This window comes from Ursus maritimus, unplaced genomic scaffold (assembly GCF_017311325.1).
Source record: "Ursus maritimus isolate PB19 unplaced genomic scaffold, ASM1731132v1 scaffold_3, whole genome shotgun sequence".
Classification (NCBI taxonomy): domain Eukaryota; kingdom Metazoa; phylum Chordata; class Mammalia; order Carnivora; family Ursidae; genus Ursus; species Ursus maritimus.
Genome location: NW_024425563.1, coordinates 39,770,786 through 39,792,557, shown reverse-complemented (window position 1 = coordinate 39,792,557; position 21,772 = coordinate 39,770,786). Strand labels below are relative to the sequence as shown.

At 39.7% G+C, this 21,772-nt stretch overlaps 1 protein-coding gene across 9 annotated transcripts in view; it reads right to left on the bottom strand.

Moving 5' to 3' along the window:
* ELMO1 (engulfment and cell motility 1) overlaps nucleotides 1-21,772 on the bottom strand; it is a 527,822-nt gene that overhangs the window by 266,330 nt on the left and 239,720 nt on the right. For all 9 annotated transcript variants that reach the window (XM_040644094.1, XM_040644098.1, XM_040644097.1 and 6 more), the window contains one exon: nucleotides 15,175-15,279. In XM_040644094.1, the coding sequence (XP_040500028.1) occupies nucleotides 15,175-15,279 (105 nt within the window). The remainder of the gene's footprint in view (nucleotides 1-15,174; nucleotides 15,280-21,772) is intronic.

Here is a 21,772-nt window from a genome sequence, read left to right as displayed (position 1 = left end):
ACCAAGGAGGGGATTTCTGGTTCCCTGTCAGACATGTAAAACGCTTGGAAGTTATCACTCCCACATGCACAACAAGAAATAGGCCGAACAAACTGAAAATCAACACCTCTTCTTAGTTCCATCAGAGAAGTAAGGCCACAGGGCAAACTTTCCCCTTCAAAACTGGAGAAACAGGCAAATACAGAGGATCACAGCTACTGGGAGCAGAAGCCAATGCTGGACGTGTTGGGAGCACTCAATGGGTAACTGACATTGCTAGAGACTGGATGTGCCTTAAGATGGAAAAACTGGGGGCCCAGCCTTACGGGGGGGGGGTCCCTAAATTTTCATGAGTTATATCTCCAGGAGCACTGCCAGGTTCTCAAGGCAAAGATCAGAGAAAAATCCTCTCTTCAATCAGAGGGAGAGAATAAGTAAGTATTTTGGACTAAGCTCAGAGCATTCCATTCTTTTTAACAGTAGCCTGCCCTTAAGGGAAGCTATTTTACCAGAGCTTAAACTACCTAGATTTCACCAGAACCTAACCAATCTGGGGGAGGGGAAATACCAGATTACAGACATGTTTAGCCCTTTTGTTTCATCTGAAAGAGGAGAAGGGAACTGAGAAGGACATGTGAAGGTCATAGCACAAAGGCACAGGCTCATGGAAAAAAGAAAATGAGATGTAATCACAGGACTATAGGATACTTCCCTTCTTCCTACACTTTACCTTCACATCAACAGGGCTCCTATATAATAACAAGAGATAACAGGTAAAAAAAATTACAAGCCTCGGACCCTATTTGTGAAGGAGTCTCTAGGGAAACACAAAGACAACAGGAGAGACAAAAACAAGGATACCAGAGGAAATTTCAGCCTCTGACACCACAGCTACAGCAAACCTTGAACACAAGATAATTCCCAACTAGAGAAATATAAAATCTCACACTAAAGGCTTATTTACCTTGGTTCATGTTACCCAATACATTATGTCCAGCTTTTAACAAAAAATCACAAGAAATGCTAACAGGCAAAAAACACAATCTGAAGAGACAAAGAAAACATTCCAGTCAGACTCAGATATGGCAGAGATTTGGGGCTTCTCAGATCAGGAATTAAAAATAACTGTGATTAATATGCTAATGGCTCTAACAGAAAAAGTGGACAACAGGCAAGAACAGATGGGCAAGGTAAGCAGAGATACAGAAACACTAAGAAATAATCAAAAGAAAATGCTAGAAATGAAAAACACTGTAACAGAAATAAAGAATTTCTTTGATGGGCTCATTAGTATACTGGTCAGGGATGAGGAAAGAATCCGTGAGTTAAACATAAGGCAATACAAACTTCCCAAGCTGAAAAGAAAAAAGAATTTTGTATCTCAAACCCNNTCCTGCTACACTATTCTACATCAAACTTCTTCACCTTTCATCTGGACCATGACAATGACCCTGCCTCTAGTTACAGATACCTCCAATTCATTCTCCACACTACCAGCCTGATCTTTCTTAAAAGCAAATCAGACTACATCACTCTCTCGCTCAAATTTCCTGTCATTGTCATTGTCTATAGCAGTTTTAGAAGTAGACCCTGTATCTAAATGAAATATTCACATAGAAGTGCAACATGTAAAGCAAATAAATACAAAAATGCTCTACCAAATTATGTAAACTACTTAGCAAAGCATACAAGGTCTTTCATGATCTGTCCCCTGTCCACCTCTCCAGCAACATCTTCTAACTCTACAGAATCAGCATGGTTTGTTGGCTTAAAAATTTTGAAAAAAAAATAGAACAGAATATCCAAGAATTGTGGACAATTACAAAAGTTGTAACACACATATGATGAGAATACCAGAAGGAGAAGAAGGAGAGAATGTAGGAGAAGAAGTATTTGATGTAAACATGGCTAAGGGTTTTCCAAAATTAATGAAAGACACCAAAGCACAGATCCAGGAAACCCAGAGAACAACAAGCAGTATAGATACCAAAAAGTCTACACCTAGGCATATTATATTCAAACAGCAGGAAATCAAAAACAAAGAAAACCTTGAAAGAAGACAGAGGTAGAGAGAAGAGGCACAAGGATAAGAATTACATCAGACTTTTCTTCAGAAATCATACAATCAGGAAAGAGAATAAGTGAAATATTTAAAGCATTGAATGAAAAAAAAAGCATAGAATTCTGTGTCCAAAAAAATTATCCTTCAAAGATAAAGGAGAAATAAAGACTTTGTCAGACAAAAAAAAAAGAGAGAGAGAGAGAGAGAGAGAGAGAGAGAATTTGTCACCAATAGACCTGCCTTACAAGAAATATTTTTTAAAAATTTTCAGAGAGAAGGAAAATGATATAGGTCAGAAACGTGGATCTTCATAAGGAAAGAAAGGGCATTAGAGAAGAAATAAATGAAGGCAAAATAAAATATTCTTAAATTTTTAATTGAGCTAACAGATAACAGTTTGTTCAAAATAATAATACCAATAATACATTGAGTGATTACAGCTTCCAGATAAGTGAGTTGAATAAGGGGAAGGAGGGAGGACTGGGAATACTCTCTTATAAAGCACCTGTGAAGTGGTATTATATTATTTCCAGGTGAACTTAGATTAGTTGTAAATGTGTACTGCAAACTCTAGGGCAGCAACTAAAAATTGTTAATAGAAGTACGGTTGATATACCAAGGCAAGAGAGAAATGGAATCAGAAAATGCTCAATTAAAACCAGAGAGGGCAGAAATAAGAGTGAAAAACAAAAGAAAAGAAAAGAAAAGAAAAGAAAAGAAAAGAAAAGAAAGAAAAGAAAAGAAAAGAAAAGACACACATACATACACACACACACAAAGAAAAAGGACAACAAATAGATAATAGAAACAAATAAGGTAGATATTAATCCAATTATGTCAACAATTGCTTTAAACATGAATGGTCTAAATATATCAATTAAAAAACAGAGACTGTCAGGTTAAATAAAAATTGAGACCCAACTACATGCTGTCCACAAAAAGTCTGCACTAAATATAAAGATATGTAAACTATAAAAGTAGAGAGATGAGAAAGATATATCTTGGTGTAAAGGCCAATTTTAGGCAACAAGCTTAGCAATGGAAACCTGAGTAAGGTAAAAGGTACCGAGCTGAATGCAAAAAGGCAATGCAAACAGGCTTATTAAGTGACCCACCTCAAAATAGTCACAGTCCCCAACTGCCAATTACAACCAGGCACAGTTCCTAAGATTACCAAAAAAGGAAAAATTCCATACTTTCCCATACCTCCTCTACCCTATTAACTGTGGTCCCTCACTACTACCTTGTCAGGACAGTCTTTCCTTTGCTGTCCCGCCTGCTGCTCCTTTGCAGTGTGTTCAACAAACTTCTCTTGTTCTGCCTTGGGTGAATTCTTTCACCAACTGCACTGCTGGCCCCCACCCAATTGGGACACCCCACATTTGGTGGTTCCTATCTAATTGGGGCACCCCACACTTGGTAAAACAAATCAAAAGAAAACAACTAGCTATATTAACTTCAGACATTCTGAGCAAATTTCACAGCAAGGAAAATTGTCAGGGAGAAAACAGATACATTACATAATGACAAAGAGGTCAATTGTCTAAGAAGACATAATAATCCTTAAATACATGCACCTAACCACAGAACACTGAATTATGTTGGGCAAAAACTGATGAAACTGTGAGGAAATATAGACAAATCTGCTATTATGCTTAGAGACTTGAATATCTATATTTTGGTAATTGATAGATCCAGCGGTCAGATAATCTTTACGTATATAGTTGAAATGAACACTACCATTAATCAACTGGATCTAACTGACATGCATAGGATACGTCATTCAACAACAGTCAAATATACATTCTTCTCAGCCTCACATGGAACATTTGCGAGATAGACCATAATCCAGGCCATAAGACACATCTTAACAGAAAAAAGAATAGAAATCACACAAAGTATGTTCTCAGACAACAATGGAATTAAACTAGAAATCAATAATAAAAAAAAATAGCTGGGAAATCCCAAAATATTTGGAGATTAAACAGCACACATCTAAATTGAAGAAAAAGCCTAAAAACTGTTTGAAAATATTTTGAAATAAATGAAAATGAAAATACAGCTTTTAGAAATTAGTGGGATGCAGCAAAAGCAATGCTTACAGGGAAAATTATAGCATTTGATGCATATATTTTTGAAGAAAGATGTAAAATCAGTAATCTAAGCTTTCACTTCAGGAAACTAGAAAAAAAATTTAATCTAAAGTAAGTGGAAGAAAAGTAGTAATAAGAATTAGAGCAGAAATCGATGAAACTGAAAATTGCAAATCAACAAAGAAAAATCAATGAAGCCAAAAGGCGGTTCTTTGAAAAGATCAATGAAAATGATAAAACTGTAGCCAGGCTAACCAAGAAAAAAAATGGGGAAAGATCAATAACCAACACTGAAAATGAAAGAGGAGCCAATACTATAGACCCAATGATAGTAAAAATAAAGTAATATTATAACGACTCTATCATAACAACTCTATGCCCACAAATTTGATAACTTAGATGAAAGAGCCCAATTCCTCAAAAGACAGGAGACAAAGATAATCTGAACAAGCTCATATCAATTAAAGGAACTGAATCAATAATTAGTAGCCCATTTTAAAAAAGAAAGCACCACACCCAGATGGTTTTATTAGTGAATTCCACCAAACATTTAAGGAAGAAATGATGTCAATTCTCTACCATCTGTTCCAGAAAATAGAGGCAGAGGAACACTTCCTAATCTGTTCTATGAGAGCAGCATTACTCTAAACCGAAGTCAAAGACATCACAAGAAAGGAAAACTACACACAAAAAGCTCTCATGAACACAGATGCAAAATGCTCAACAACATATTACCAAATAGAACTCAAGAATTGGGGCGCCTGGGTGGCACAGCGGTTAAGCGTCTGCCTTCGGCTCAGGGCGTGATCCTGGCATTATGGGATTGAGCCCCACATCAGGCTCCTCCACTATAAGCCTGCTTCTTCCTCTCCCACTCCCCCTGCTTGTGTTCCCTCTCTCGCTGGCTGTCTCTATCTCTGTCGAATAAATAAATAAAATCTTTAAAAAAAAAAACTCAAGAATTATACACTGTAATCAAATGGGATTTATTTTAGATATGCAGGGTTGGTTCAACAAATATCAGTCAATGTAATTCATCACAGCAAAGGGAGAAAAATCATACAATAATATTAATGAACGTAGAAAAAGCATTTAACAAAATCCAACATCCATTCATGATAAAAACTCTCAGCAAATTAGGAATAGAGGGTGTTATTGGCTGAATTGTGCTAATAAATTGGGCTAAATTCATTTATTGAAGTCTTAACTTCCAGTGCCTCAGAATGTGACTGTATTTGGAGGCAGGTTATTTAAAGAGGTAATTAAGTCAAAATGAGGTCATTACAGTGGGTCCTAATCCAATATGACTGGTGTCCTTACATAGGGCACAGACACAGACAGAAGACCATGTGAAGACAGGGAGAAGACAAACATCTACAAACCAAGGAAAGAGATCTTAGAAGAAACCAATCCTGCTGACACCTTGATCTCAGACTTCTGGCCCCCAGAAATGTGAAAGAATAGATTTCTGTTGTTTTAGTCACCCAGTCCATGGTCCTTTGTTACAGTAGTCCTAACAAACTAATACTGATAGGGAACTTCATCAACTTCTGGAATTTCTGCACTGCAATATGGTGCATCAATGACAGCAAAAAGGGGAGAAACCACAGCAAATTCCCAGCACTTTAGCTACTGAGCTCTGTACCATGAAGGTAAAAAATGTATAATCAAAGATGGAAGCTTGGTCAATAACAGCAGAAAGAAGGCAGCTGGTCACAGAGCAGGTACTCAAAGAATATTTGTTTAGCATAGTGAGACATAAAAATGGACAATATGGACTGAGGGAGGCCCAGTATGGAGAAAGAATGGCAAGGTATCACTGAGTCTAAGAGACCTCAGGACAGTCAGTGACCGTTGGCTCAGGGCTTCACTGGTCCTCTAGCGAGGGTGTTTGTACTTTCTAACTTTGTAATTCACACTGGGCTTAGGTTTACGGTGTGTCAACTACATAGAGTTCATCATGTAGCTTGGTTTCATTTTTTTTCTCAAGCGATCTATCACTGTTTTAAAGTCCTACTGCATTTTAAAATAAAAAATAACAGGAAAACCATCAAATATAGCTAAATAAAGAATTCTGAATGTAATACCCAGCTTCAGCTGGTAGCAAAGGAGAATGAAACAGATAGTTATCATGTTTTATCCCTGCTTCAGATACTGAATCCAGTACCAAAAGAGCTCAGGTGGGGTGAACACAGAGCGTGTACACTGTTACACCCAGCAAGTAATGTATGTAGAACCTGTCTGCCTTCCCTCAGATGATGCGTCTTCGGAGACAAAACCAAGCCCATATTGAACAATGATCTCATCCGGAGGCCTGAAGCATCCCATTCAAATCATTGACTTCGGAAGTCAGAAATTCTGCCTTCCAGTGCAATTAGTAAATCTAATCACATATATTCACACTCTCAAGGGGTCCTGACTGGCAGTAACAGCTTGGTTATTCACAATCAATGAAATTAATGCCGCTATTTTTATAACACGAAAATGCTACATGAAAATAAGTCTCTGGGCTGTGGACCTTGGTCAAAGAAAGAATAAAAATAAAAGCAAAGAATAAAGTATGTAAATGAATTATTAGACAAAGAGTCATTTTAAAGTCCCAGCAAGGCTATGCCTTGGGGTCCTTGTTATTCCAAATTGATTCTGTGCTACAGATCACCTAGAAGGAAAACGTCATTCAAATAAAAAAGGTTCCCTTACATGAAACTGTGTGTTTAACTGGCAACATATAATTTCATTTAAAAAAAATTAGGAGCAATTGCTGCTAAAGCCATTTCAGGGACAAGGGGAGGGGAGGATCTGTCAGCACTGTGGGAACAAAAAATGATGTGCCACCAAGCTTTATTCCAATCATTTGCTTCATAGTTAAGTTTAATTACACATTACACACTGTCCTGTAATTATGCCGCTTGGGAAACTGCCAATTTCCCCCTTGAAATGTTAAAAGTTCCTTAATTTATTTTAAAGACTCAGCATTGCCTCCATCAGCACCCTGCCTTGGTGCATGTAGGATCCTTGGTTCCTGTTCCCTTAAATGCCAGCTAGTGGGCAGCAAGGGACCCATTGCATGGTCTGACATACAGTGTGGAGGGCTGACCATGCTTTGAGCCCCAAGAGCACTGGTCCAGTGTATTTATAATAAGATCTGATGACTTTTTTCCCTTAAAATTTACAACTGGAGAACTTGAGAAGCATGCCTATTCCTTTTGCCTGCCCTTGGGAGGTTGAAATTTAAGTCCTTTATTCTTAGCAAGAGGGAGATGAGACATTAATCTAGCCAGCACAGCTTCATGTACTGGGAAAGGGAAAAGGCCAATAAAATGGTTTGAGCACCTACTGTGTGCTGATACCATATCCAGAACTTCACAAAGTTCACTGAAGCCCACCAGTATCAGTGATGGCTAACTCAAGTCCCTCAGGTACAAGGCGGATAAGAAGAATGCATGAAGCAGCCAGACAGAATATAATAGAGAGTTCTGGGGCTCATGGAAGAGGGAAGCATGCCCTGCCTACAGGCAATTCAAATTCTCTTCCCCTTAAAAATACTGTGCCACTTGAGCAAACACAACCACAGAGTCATCTGAACCACAGCTGCGACCCCCATATGAATCTACAAATCCCTGAAAGCCACTGGAAGCAGACTACTTGGCTTTAAATTCAGCTCTGGCACTTCCTCACTGTGTGACCTTGGGCAAGCCACCTAACCTTTCTGTGTGACAGTTTCCTCATCCGTAAAATAGAAATAACAACAGTGCTGACCTCATAGGAGTGTTGTGAAAGATTAATAAATGTGCTTAGCATAGTTGTTATCTCATGGCAAGCTCTGTGTTTGTGATCGCAAGTATGTTTATGCCCTCTGGTGCAGGAGAGAGATATAAAAAAAGTTTCTCCAAAATGGCTTTGAACTTGAGGTGGGCCTCAGCAAACAGAGAGATCTGTGTACTGGAAGAAGAGAGTACCCGGGTCACCTTATCTTCCCATCTCTGGGAGCACTGCACGGAAGATTACAAATAATTATGTTAAATACTCAAAACAGGCAAAGGCTTAAAAGATGGCAGCTTTTCTCATCCCAGGTCATCTTGGAGCATTTTCTTTTCAGTTTGCCTCCAGACCTAGGTCTCCACATCTCAGTGGTGAGTTAGGGTCTAAGCCAATATTTCTCCCAACTATTTTTTAAAAGTATTGTTTACTATGTATGCATCATGAAGAAGAAGAATCCATTTAAAGGTTCTGAAATAGTGTAAACACACTTCAAATTTTTCATCTACTAAAAAAATGACTATAGTAAAAGAAGCTTGAGAAAACAATTCTTAGGTACAAATACCCACCTTTTCCCATAATCGAATTTACTTGACATATTATAAATATTTCTGTTCTGATTTGGTATAACATTAGAAACATACATGTGCCCTGGCTCCCAACTGCATGAAACCATTATAATTAATCTTATTTTTAAAGGGATTTCTGTTTTTTCCCCACTCGGGAAATCCATTATCGTCTAGCATAGTCACCCAGGGTGCCAAGATATTCCAATTAGATGAAATGTTCATCATAAATTAGGAGGCAAGAATTGCAGGGTGCATGAGAAACACGTAGTTTCCAGTGTTTACTCTTAAATTTTGTTACTAGAAGCCTCAAGATTTTATAAATTCTGTGTTAGTTGTGTAACAGCTTCATTAAGAAAACATTTTATTTATGACAAATACCACACCAAAGAAAACATACAAGGGGGTCAAGGTTTGTTCTAGTCCCCACTGACCCAACACCAGAATATTTCTCTAAGAAGTAGTGCTTTTGCTTAAAATTAGGTCACTGGTTAAGAAAGCAAGTCCTAAGTGACTTGGATAGAGTTAAACATCATAATTTATAAAATGGTGAAATGTTTACCTGCTCAATATATTGTAGGAAATGGCAAAGAACTATCTAGTAAAGGTTTTGTGACTTGGTAGATGTGGCCAGGATAGGTCACATCTAAAAATCCAGAAGGAAAGAAGAAAACCCCAAGGCAGAGAAAAAAAAAAGAAAACACAATAAAACAAACAAGCCGTACTCTCTTCTTCTGCCTGCTGTTCTAATTTCCAATATTTAAGAACTAGACCCTGCCTTTTTTGTTGACCACTACATCCACTGTGCATGGCACCTGCCTGGCAGATGGCAGGTGTTTAATAATATTTCCTGAACGAGTCAGTGAATAAATAAATGTGAATGTTAAAAGGAATTTCTGTTTAGTTAGATGCTTTTTAGCATCTAAGAAGATGGTCTGTTTTCCTTTTCTGTGTGAATTTTTTTCCTCTGAAAAAGATGTAAGCAATAACAGAAATATCTCATTTGCATGCATTTGGCTTTTATTGTTGCACATTTAAATAGCTTATCTGACGTCTTTAGGGCCTGGGATTAATGCACAGCACGCTTCTGTCTGGCTGCAATGCCAAGAGGGAGACAGATGACTGACAATAGGTTCTGAAGCTCCCCTGATCTTCTAAATGTCACTTCTCATGTCACTAGTCTGAAACTTACAACCACATCAGAAATCTGGAAAGCTCTGTAGTGATACCTTTGCCAGGCTCATTTATTCCTTTAAATAACATCATTCGAGTCTCAATCACATATTCAGTAATATGGTAACATATAGGAAAAAGACAGCCTTGGTTTTCAAAGGATTCACAATTTAATGAAGACAATGTGATGTTGTATACAAAGTCTGTAGTTAAATGGAAAGAGAAGGGATCACCTCTCTTACTTTTAAGAATGACTTCCTGATTATACTAGATTTAGGAACTATAAGTAATACCAACACTTCCTTGATGGCATCATCAACTCTCTATTTCTTCTAATCATGTGTCTTGGACTCTGTCCTCTTTTCCTCCATTTCAAGAACAGCACTGCTGTGTCCACCACACTCCAAGCCCAGAGACAGGAAGCTGGAGACTGGAAGGAGCCTGAGATTTGAAGGCCAAAGACCTAAGTGCAAGTTCTGCTTGTCTATTGACTATTTGACCTAGTAGAACTGTCTGCAATTCTCCAGATCCCAGTTTCTAAGCCTACAAAATGGTGATGACAATGCTTCTCTCAGGGGATTTTCTTCAAGACTGAGCTAATCTACGGAACATGTGTTATATGCTACCCAACCCTCTCTAGGGACATATTTTCTGGGATCAAACAGCGGATGACAAATGGGACCGTGAAGACTGAACTGCATCCTGAAACCACTCTTTTAGTTGTAGCGAGTCCGAAGTATTTTGTATAGCTGTATACTTAAGTATAGGGGTAGCATGTCTTAAGTGTTTTTTACGATCCTACTTCTTTCTCAGACCTGGCCGCTGTGTGTTTTGGAGCCCAGAGATTTCCTCGTCATTACTTCCTGCTTTGTGGCTCAATCTTGACTCCCACAATAGCCAACATGAGTCCCTTACGAAATGTAAAACCGAGTCATTTTGGGTTTTTCAGCAGCTCCCAATGAATAATTAAATACAACAAGAATACATGTTATTAGTCCAAAGGTTTTATTTCCAGTGGAGTCACTAATCTTCTTTCTTCCAAGGTATTGAGAATTGCCACTCCAGGGAGGAGAAAAAAAAGCAAAACAAAAAAGCAAACAAAAACAAAACATGCAACACACTTAGCTCTGTACCATTATCCTGTCTGTGAAATAATGACAGCAGGATCATGGGAGCGAGCCAAGTGCCACCCCCCACCTCTCACAGAGAGAGCTTTGGTGGAGAGAGCTGGGGAGGGAAGCATCTTCAGAAAAACCGAAAGCAATTATGCCCAGAGTAAATAAGACCCAGAAGTCTGAAATCATGCTATGCCTCCAGATTTTACTCCCGGCATAGTGGGATGCTCAGATTTGCAATTCTTCCTCGTGTTCTAGGCCTGTCCAAGTGTGGGCTAATTCAATTACATCCAGTGCTTTCATTACTACACAGTTACAGAGTACATTTAAATAACACACAAGAAACCAGGCTGCTGGTCAATAAACTCATGTTGCAAAAAATATACTTTATGTAGTTGTTAAAAGGAATGAAGCCCATGATTCTCAGATGATAAGAATGAATTAATGCTTGGCAAGAAGCCATTTAAATAAAAACTAAAGAAAGTCTCTAATCGATTAACAAGAAATTATTAAAATCTACGATGTTGCCAGGTACCACAAGAGGCACACTTGTGGGCCAGGGGTAGTTCCCAAAGTGTTCTGAACTCTGTTTAGAAAGATCATCTTAGAAGCTGGCATGGAAGGTGGGCATGAAGATACCAGACTTCAGTAGCAAGGCCATTAAGATAATACAGCAACAATCTAGATGAACAGATTAAAGGTAATGATCAAGTTTAAGGATGCAGAATTTACAGAATGTGGCATCTACCTGGGTTCAAGCTCTGCTGCCCACATCTCACTGCCTACTAGACACATCCACTGGACAGATGTCCCACATGCATATAAGGGTGTGGATGTCTCCGAATTACCAGCCCCTCACAGACCCACGCTGTCTCATTAATGACACTACCATCCTTCCATTCACTCAAGCCAGTATCTCCCTCTTCCTCAGAGAGAGAGCCCAGTTATTTCAGTTCAAAGATAATTCACTCAAACTGCATCTCCTCAGTGCCCCTGCCACTACCTTAGTTCAGTTTCTCCTTAAGTTCCCCAATTTTATTTTTGCCTCTAGTCTTGATTTTTCACATTTGTTTTCTGGCAGGAAAGTGATTTTTCTAAAATTAACACACTTCATCTTTACATAAAACACTTCAGAAATTCTTCAATGCCTTGAGGTTAAAGTCCAAACAAACACCATCATAGAGCCTCCAGGGTCCCTAATGAACCAGCCCACATCTGCCTCAAGCCAAGATCAGAATCAGCACTCCCCATTTTAGCCATAGGATACTATTTTTAGTTCCCTAAAAAAGGCACACTTCTTTACACATTTGTTTGCATGTCTCCCTCCACCTGCATTGCTCTCCCATGCCTCCCTCCTTTCACCTAATTATCTAGCATTATCCAATAGGTCTTAGTGTAGATGTTACTTCCTCCAGGAAATTTTCCAGACCTGACTCCCACATGTGTGCTGGTGACTCTCCTCTGTGTCCCCAGTATCCTCCCTGCCCCACCACTAGCCAATCAAAATACATTCCAAGTGGCTTGGAACGTGCCAGGTATTTACCTCTTTACCCCCTCCTTTCCATCTCTAACAGTAAACTCCTCAATGACAGGACTCATGAATGACTTGTTCCTTGGGGAATCCCTATCACCTAGCTCCCCGCTGGGCAGCCTGAGTCACTGAGAAGAAAAAAGGTCTACAGCTGAGTCTTTGGGACAGTGGGCATTAGATGGACGGGCAGAGGGAGAGAAACCCACCAGAGAGACTAAGAGAAATGGACAAGAAGAGAACCAAGACAGACAGGACTGGCTTCAGGCAAAAAGAAAAAACTGGTCAATGGCAAACAGTGTCCACTGTCAATGGAAAGGCAGATGAAATGAAGGTAGAGGGGTGGGGGGGGGTGAGGGCTGTTCTCATTTGGCAGGAGAACAATTTGGAAAAATACAAATACATGGTGTTTAAGGGAACAGGATAGCTGGAGAGGGGTGTCGGGCGAAGAGGAAATACGTGTGTGTGCCTGTGCACAGGTGTGTATGTGTGTGTTACAATTCCTTTTAAAGATCTCAACTGTAATTGTGACTGGCAAAGTGAAGGGTGAGGCCATATTCAGGCACAGAATAAGAGTTTATCAAATGAAAGATATAAATAATAAGTGAATAACTGCATTCAGACAGGAGATTTACCTGGTCAAAAACAAAGCAAATTTCATCAAAATATAAACTTATTTTTAAAAAGAACCCATTTTTATGTTTCAAAAGAGACCACTCAGCTCATAGATCAAAATTTAATTAGCTGTCTAGGTTGACGGTTTCCACCGCCTGTACCACTATTTCACTTACTGAGATAACTGTTTCCAGAGTTACCCCAAAACTTCCTTGCAGAAACCTCAGATATAATATGTGAACCCCTAACTCCAATTGTTCATGTAAACGGCTTTGGCTTTCCATCCGGGAGTAAATGCCCCAAAGTCAGATGGGACACAGAAAACATCAGGAAAGTGACGCTTTTGAGAAAATAACAGACAGCTCAGTTAAAGATGTAGAGATATAAATATGATCACATAAAGATATTGTCTAATCAGTAAAGAAAGGAGCATGTGAAAAAAATAATAATTTAAAAAAAGGGCAGGTGGACAAAAAGGGCCACATTTTTCTTCACAAATAGTTTTTTTTTTTCTTTTAAGTTCCAATCAGATATAAAGTTCTTTCAGGTGGCCATATATTGATTTTACTTATAACAGTTTAGAGAATGCATTGAGGAAAATGGGCTCCAAATGTTAAATTATTTTTCATGAGGCATATGCTTCTTATGCAATTAATAATACATTCAGCATCAATAAGCTCTAATTTTAGAAACTTTCATCCACAAAGATTAATCAGTTAATGGTAAATTCAATTTCTATTTGGCTTCTTGTTTTTACACACACTCAACCCTCCAAGGCTATACTATATGGTCTCAAAAATTTAATCTACTTACTGTGAGAGCAGATTATACTCTTAGAAAAAAAACCTGTGCAATAAATATACACATATATAAGCCAAATTAAACTTTCATGAAAAAATAATTTTCTTATGAAAGACTGCATTTCTGACCAAGCACCTGATCCAGACCATTCACAGGAATGCATAAAATCCTTTACATAATCAAATTACAAATAATATTTCAGTATAAATCAAAGCTTGTCAAACTGCATATATAGAAAAACACATAAAGTTAAAATATCATGCCGACAGGGAACTCAGAAATCTGGCATGATTTTTTTCAAGGGGGCCGCTACTGGGCAGAACAATCTTTCACTATGCAGAGTATCCCATGAATTACAGGCTTTGGCCAGCAGTACCCCACTGGCAAGGCAATGACGAAATCTACCCACATGTTTCTAAATGCCCCCTGGGGGAGTACTGATCCCTTGTTTGGAGAAGAAACTTGACAAAAGGAATTGCGCACATTTACATCACTAGACCACGACGGTGCCAGGTCTTGAACCCCAGTGTCCAGGAAGCCAGTGCCGCCAAGAGGGATCCAATAGACAATGTCAGAATAATAAACTCATCTTCTAGTTTGAGCCTTACTCTTACTGCATTAGGCAATTCATTCATCAAGTATTTGCTAAGCTGAGATCTAGTCATCATTTTAACCACTCGCCAATTCCCTTGCCCATTTATTCATATCCTCCTCCAATTCAATCTTGGATGATATACCTCAATCCCACTGAATCTGGGCCCCTCTCCCTGAGGACAGGGAAGAGGGGTCAGCACAAATCTAGGGCCTCCAGTGGGGCAGCCCTAGGTCACCGTCCCTAGGCTCCTGCTGGTTCACACTTGGTCCTTCCCAAACCTGCGCGGCCCACTCAGCACACCACTCGGCCAACTTCAACTTCCGTTTCCTTCTGTCCCGCCCACAACGGAGTCTCTCTCTCGGTTGTGGGAGTTTCACTAGTTTGCTATGAAATATGAAAGAAGGCATTTCTCTTCCATCCCCATCACTCCCATTCTTCTCTTTCTTTTTGTTTATCTTATTGTGCCTCCTGCATTGGACTGAACAGAAGCAGAACAGAGAGAATCCTCGGTCTCTTTTCCAACAAGTGGAATAAGCCTCAGGGGTCTCTCCCCTAAAGTTGGGATTGTGCAGGTTTGGGGTGGATAGTTCATCTCTCTTCCTTGCTATTTAAGTCTAAGAGTTTTTGTCATAATCCATTATTGAACTATATACAAGACATTTTTCCTGTATCTACTGTTTTTTTAATGTCATCACGTGAGAAAATTTAAGTTAAAAATCTTGATTTCAAGTGTCCTTATTGATTTCATTTAATTTTAATATTTATTTTACTGAATGGGGAAAGCCAAAACTCTGGAGCCACTCGTCTAAAGGTAATTCCTCCGTATCTGTGAGTCAGAAATTCAAATTCAGTAGGAAACCTACACCAGCTGAAAGACTTCGTGCTTACCCGGATGTAGGAATCCTGGTGGTGCTTGGCGAAGTACAGCATATTGTCCAGGGCTAACATCCCAGGAGGCGTCTGAGTGAAGTCCATGGCAGGGTTGACATGATTCTGTGATTAAAACAAAATGTTTGATCGGGTTAATTCTTTCTCCAGCTCCAAATAATCAAGGAGGATGACATTTTCTATCTTCATGTGAATCTCCTGTGGTGGCAGTGGGCGCTCCCTTCTACAGGTGCACTTTCCCATCCGGGGTTAGGAAACTCACTGAAGAGCGAAATATAAGATTATTCTTAGACATAGGACTATGTGGGGAAAAGAAAATAATGTAAAAACTGCACTTCCGAGGGCTGTGCTGTTGGTGGAACTAACAGCGTTTGGGGAGAAAGACCCGGGATGAGGCTACATCTCTGGCATTCACCCTTCTGCGCCTTTACTTCCTCATCCTCATGCGTCAGGGCTAAGTATGGCCACACCTGCCCATGGACTTCATGACCTGTCCAGGCTTACACCATCTGAAGGCCTCTGAGTACAGACACTTGATAAAATTCAGGCGTCTACACGGTCCCAACATCAGCCTGCTGTCGGGCAGCGTTCTGGTTTTGTGGTCACTACACACAGTGCCAAGAGCCACAGAGACAGAATAATAGTTACAGGGGCGCCTGGGTGGCACAGCGGTTAAGCATCTGCCTTCGGCTCAGGGCGTGTTCCCGGTGTTGTGGGATCGAGCCCCACATCAGGCTCCTCCGCTATGAGCCTGCTTCTTCCTCTCCCACTCCCCCTGCTTGTGTTCCCTCTCTCACTGGCTGTCTCTATCTCTGTCAAATAAATAAATAAAATCTTTAAAAAAAAAAAAAGAATAATAGTTATAAATACGCCCAGCAAATTCTCCATATGCTCATGATCACTCAGTAAACACCACAAGACTGCTGCTCGGAGCAGCAAGCCACTCTCCACCGTGAATTGTTAAAAATGATCACCAAGATCTGTCCTGAAAATTCAGATCCAAATGGTCAATGATTTAAGGAAAGTCATTTTTTTTTTTTTTTTGGTGTTCAAGAGATGAAAAAGAAATGTTAAAGAGATAATAAAGAATACTGCTTTTACCTCATAACCCAGGTAATTCGTATGTAACTACATTATTTTTGTTTTGTTCCTGAATATTTCTTAATAAACAGCTTGAATCTCTGACTTGCCAGGGAAATTTTGGTTCACTGCAATTTTTTCTAATTCAAGTACAGAAGGCCTTCTTGCTCACTTGTTCAAGTTTCAAACAACCGACACTTTTCTACATTATTGAAGAGTACATTTAAACTGTCTTTTCCATTCTGATTTGAAAAAAAAATATGCGCTAATAAAGGACATCTAAAATTATAGGACAGTGATGCTGCCTACTGGCCCATTTCAAGAGCATCTCTATCCATATCTCTATAGCAAGTTAGGTCAGTGCAGTGACTTCAATATTTTATTTAAGCATTTTACTCTAATTAAAGATGTTAGAAAGATTTGGGGTGCCTAGGTGGCTCAGTCAAGCATCTGCCTTTGGCTTGGGTCATGATCTCGGGGTCCTGGGATTGAGCCCCACATTGGGCTCCCTACTCAGCGGAGAGCCTGCTTCTCCCTCTCCCTCTGCAACTCCCCTTGCTTGTGCTCTCTCTCTCTCTCAAATAAATAAATAAAATCTTAAAAAAACAAGATGTTGGAAAGATTTTAAAACACCAAAGTACTACCACTTATGGTAAGAAAGATACATCTTCTAAAATAAATATAATTGTAACAAAAATGAAAATCACTGGGCAGATCAAATGCAGTGGGGTTCAGCCTTCATCTGATACTCACTGGAATAAGAGGGTCAGACTTGTATTCAATAACAAGGGAATCGAAAGGCTGGAAATAAACGACCAGAGATTCTATCTAAAAAGTAACTTATAATGAAAGGTTTTATGATGGCTTTAGTTCTTTAGAAGAGAAGAGTGGAATTCCTGCATTATACATAAATTTATTATTTTGACTTTGATACATTAGATTTCAACATTTTAAAGTAACATGTTAAAAGTTGGTATTTACTGAGTACTTCCTGAGGGCCAATACTAGCTGGTGCTTTCCATGTATTCTCTAATAATAACTAGGCGCCGGGCATTACTATTACCCCCACTTTTATGGATGGGAAACCGCCACTCAGATGAGACAAGGAGTTCGCCCAGGGTCTCACAGCTTGGATTTGGCAGAACAGGCAATGTCTTGTTTGGACAATATGTCTCAGCATGCTTTTGTTCCTACTCTGTTCCCTACCACAGGCTTATAAGTTGAATGCATTTATTTTGGTACTGCTAGCATTTACACTTCACATAGCCTGAGAAAAGTGTATTTGAGAAAAATACAGGCTAATCAATATTAGCTGCTATGAACATGGACCAGCCAACAAAGGAGAGTGTGCCAAATGTAAGCGAGAAAAACATGACATTTACTTCAGACCTATTTCTAGCGTTGGTCTGAGTTCATTCCCAAAATAGACGCACAAAAAGGAAATCAAATGACAAAAATTAGTTCCTCCGAATCCAGTTCGAACAACCCCGCAGAGCTATGTCAGGGAAGCTGACCAGGCAGCAGGTCCCCACGGCTCAAGAGTCATCTGTCTTGTGTCGGTTGTGCTCCCAGGATCCGCACGGAGCCTCCTATCAATCATACCCCTCCTTAGGCACACATGGAGGGTATCAAATAGGGCGGTGCTGCTCTCAAGAAATAATGTAATTTATTTTTAGGATTCTTTTAAAGAGACATATAGCTATTTGGCAAATAGCCCCCATACAATAATGCCTGCTACACGTCAGGCATAATGTAAAGTGCCTTGCATATGCTAACTCTTAATCCTCATAAAACTCCCACAAAGTAGGTTCCGTTATTATCTTGCTGTGAAAGACAAGGAACCAGGCTGAGTATCTGGGGAGCTGGCCAAAGTTGTAGAGCCAGTATGTGGCAGAGGCCGAATCTGAACTCGGAGCACAGGCTTTCAACCAGGATTTTAGTGGCAAGTCATTGGTCAACAGGACACTGCTGAAAATTTCACAAAGACGACCAATGCAGGTCCTCAATGGCTGTGGTTCCACTCAATCAACATCATTCGTTCAGGCAAAGTGGGCCTGTGACCCATCCTTTTTAATAAAAGCTATAATTTTTCCATCCCTCCCAGACATAACAGAACAAAGTCTCTCTCATGTTCAATAAACCATGCCCCATTGTCTAAAACAAATAGGCTCTTACCAAACAAAGGCCAATTAGAAAATTGCCTTTGATTTCCTATGAGTTGCCCTAAATTATAAAGCATCACTGCATTTCAGATGAAAAAAACTATTCTGTATTTGTGGATGAACTATGCACTCTCTCACTCTCTCGCTCTCTCTCTTGCTCTCTTTTAACTTCAGGTATCATTTTCCCAGTCTCCCTCTCTCTGAAAGGCTTGTTTCCTTTTTCTCTTTTGATTTTAATAGCCAGTGAAATGATTTTACAACCGCAGGTTTTGATAATGAAAAAAAGTATATGAATTGCACGCCAAAACATTTGAAAGCTTTCTATGCTGTGACAAAAATACTCTGAGACTCCAGCAAGGCCAACAGCTTCCCCACTCCTTTCTTATTTATGAGATGCTGTAGATACAGATTTATTTTCTTTTCTTGTTCCATGTTATTTTTTTCCACCTGTCTTGAAACGGAAGCTGCAAGAGCTTTGATAAATAGCTTGAAATTTCCTTGTTTTACTGCAAAGCCTGTGTACCCCGTACATGTTTCGAAGACACCATTTGTTAGTTCCTGTAGAAGCGCCGCTCCGTGAATCACAACAGACAGCTCTCGGCCCCCAGAGAAGGGGGTAGCGTCTGCCTCCCCTTCCAAAGCACTGGGTTTTTCACTTTGGGAAAATGGTACCAAGCAGTTGAAGATAGCACAATTTATTTTATAGTGAACATTCTAGGGGGTGTTTGGGTATCAAGTTCCCAGAGATCTGTTTCTCTTCTGCTACCCACCTGCTAACTTTTTAGCTGAGTTATTTCAATCACACATCCAAGGAAAGGTTCAAGGCCCAAGACTGAGAATCTTTCAGCCTGTTCCAGGCCATACACCAAGGCCACTGGACAGCTGGAATGGCCTTCAGATACTATCTAGGCTGGTAGCCTTATTTTATAGATGCGAAAACTACACCCTGGTGGAGAGTGGTGATGCTCGAACTTGAACTGCCATTCAAATCTCCTGGAGAGCTTGTTAAAGCACCAAGTCCTGGTCTCAGCCCATAGTCTCTGATTCAGAAGGATTATAATGGGTTCAGATGCTGATGCTGCTAGATGGGGACATTTGGAGCCCCACTGGTGGCTGAAATGGCTCATTTCAAATAACACAAGCAATAGCAGAATAAGATCTAGAATCCAGACCCACTGATTCCTCAAATCCAATGCAAACTATTACTAAAGCGCACTGTGAATCCACTGGTTCCAACGTACAAATGCATTTTAAATATATTCACTGTTTATCTGCTTTGTGCTTTTGGCTTCTCATTGAGAAAACAGACTCCTTTATTCAGAAAAAAGTAATTATAATTTAGAAGCCTCTCGCTTCCTCTATCGCTCAAATTTCTGACTAAAATAAGATGTATTAGTACCTCCACAGGGAAGGCAGGAAACTGTCATCAGTCAATATTTTCTACCCCTGAATGCTTCCTCGTTGGGGAAGCAGGGCCAGCACTAGCCTGAATGATTTTTAAATGATCTGTATTTTTCAATTACCAATGCCATGCTAGTCCTTCATTAGTGTGGATAATAAAGAGATGATTACAATAATGCTTGCCAGATGGCATATTGTGGGGAAAGCCTTTGAGAATTTAGGAGTTAATATTTGTGCTATATGAGCGTCTACATTTGCTGAACAAATATGGCATTAAAAGCAACCTTTAAAACAAATCACATCGAGTGAATGTTCAGTCCACGAAAAGCCCTCTCAAGGATATTTCATGAGGCTGGTAGTTTAAGGTCATGTTCTCCAAGGGGAGGCAGGGTTTGATTGGTACAGATCACCTGGGAGCTCTGTCAAACGACACATGCCTCCCACTCCTCACCTCCCACCCAGGAGAAAGGAGTAGGTGGGCATTTCAACAGGCTCCCTAGAAGTGCAGTTATCAACCTTGGATGCACCTGAAAATTCTCTGGGGAGCTTTGAAAAATACTGATGTCCAGGCTGTACCCCAAATCAGTTCAATGAGAAACTGTGGGTGGGAACCAAGCAACTGGATTTTTAAAGCTCCCAGATGACCCAATGTCCAGCCACAGTTGAGAACATGTTGCTAAATCAGTCTCAAATTTGAGAGTGATTGGAATCTCCTAGAGGGTCTGTTCGAACACATTGCTGCCCCTTCCCCCACTCTGGTTCTGATTCAGTAAGTCTGGGGTGAGGCCGAGAATTTGCATTCGTATAAGTAAATTCCCAGGTGCTGCTGATGGTTGCCATACTTTGAGAACACTGCTCTAAAGCCACAGTAACCCAACACAAGAGTGTGTTAGGGACTTAAATCCACCAGCCGATGGAGTTGTAACCTTGATTCCCTGTGCCAAGGGTTCGGTTAGGCAGTGACTTTTATCGAAATGCCTGCTCTATCGTATATCCACTGGCAGATGAATGGATAAAGAAGATGTGGTATATATTTATGTGTGTGTGTATATATACACATTTTTTACAGGACTTTACATTTACACATTGTATATTGTGTGTGTGTGTGTATACACATACAACGGAATATTACTCAGCCATCAAAAAATGAAATCTTATCATTTGCATCAACGTGGATGGAACTAGAGGGTAATATCTAAGCAAAATAAGAGAAAGACAATTATATGAGTTCACTCATATAGAATTTAAGAAACATAACAGAGGATCATAGGGAAGGGAGGGAAAAATAAAACAAGGTGAATTCAGAGAGGGAGACAAACCATAAGAAACTCTTAACAATAGGAAACAAACTGAGGGCTGCTGGAGGGGAGATGGGGGGATGGGGTAACTGGATGATGGGCATTAAGGAGGGCACTTGATGTAATGGGCACTGGGTGTTAAATGCAACTGATGAATCACTGAACTCTACCTTTGAAACTAATAATACACCAAATGTTAATAAATTGAATTTAAATAAAATAAAATTTAAAAAAAAGAACTGTTTGAATTAAGTTCAGGTTTCTACTGGGTCTAGGTTGGGACTTGAAATGAAAAAGAAAAGAATTGTGTGAAAAGGAAACAACAAAATCGCATGCAATTGATGTTTAACTCAATATGTACAAACATAAAGCTGTGTTGAAAATCAATCAGCTGTTACTAAAAAAAAAAAAAGAAGCTGCTCTAGGTGGGATGTGCAGGCCCCACCACTCTGTCATTGGCTACTCTGCACATTTTTTTATTATGTTCAATTAGCTGACATATAATACATTATTAGTTTTTGATGTAGTGTTCAACAATTCATTAGTTGCATGTAAGACCCAGTGCCCATCACCATATGTGCCCTCCTCAATACCCATCACCCGGTTACCCCATCTCCCCACCCCCTCCCTTCTGTAACCCTGTTTCATTCCTGGAGT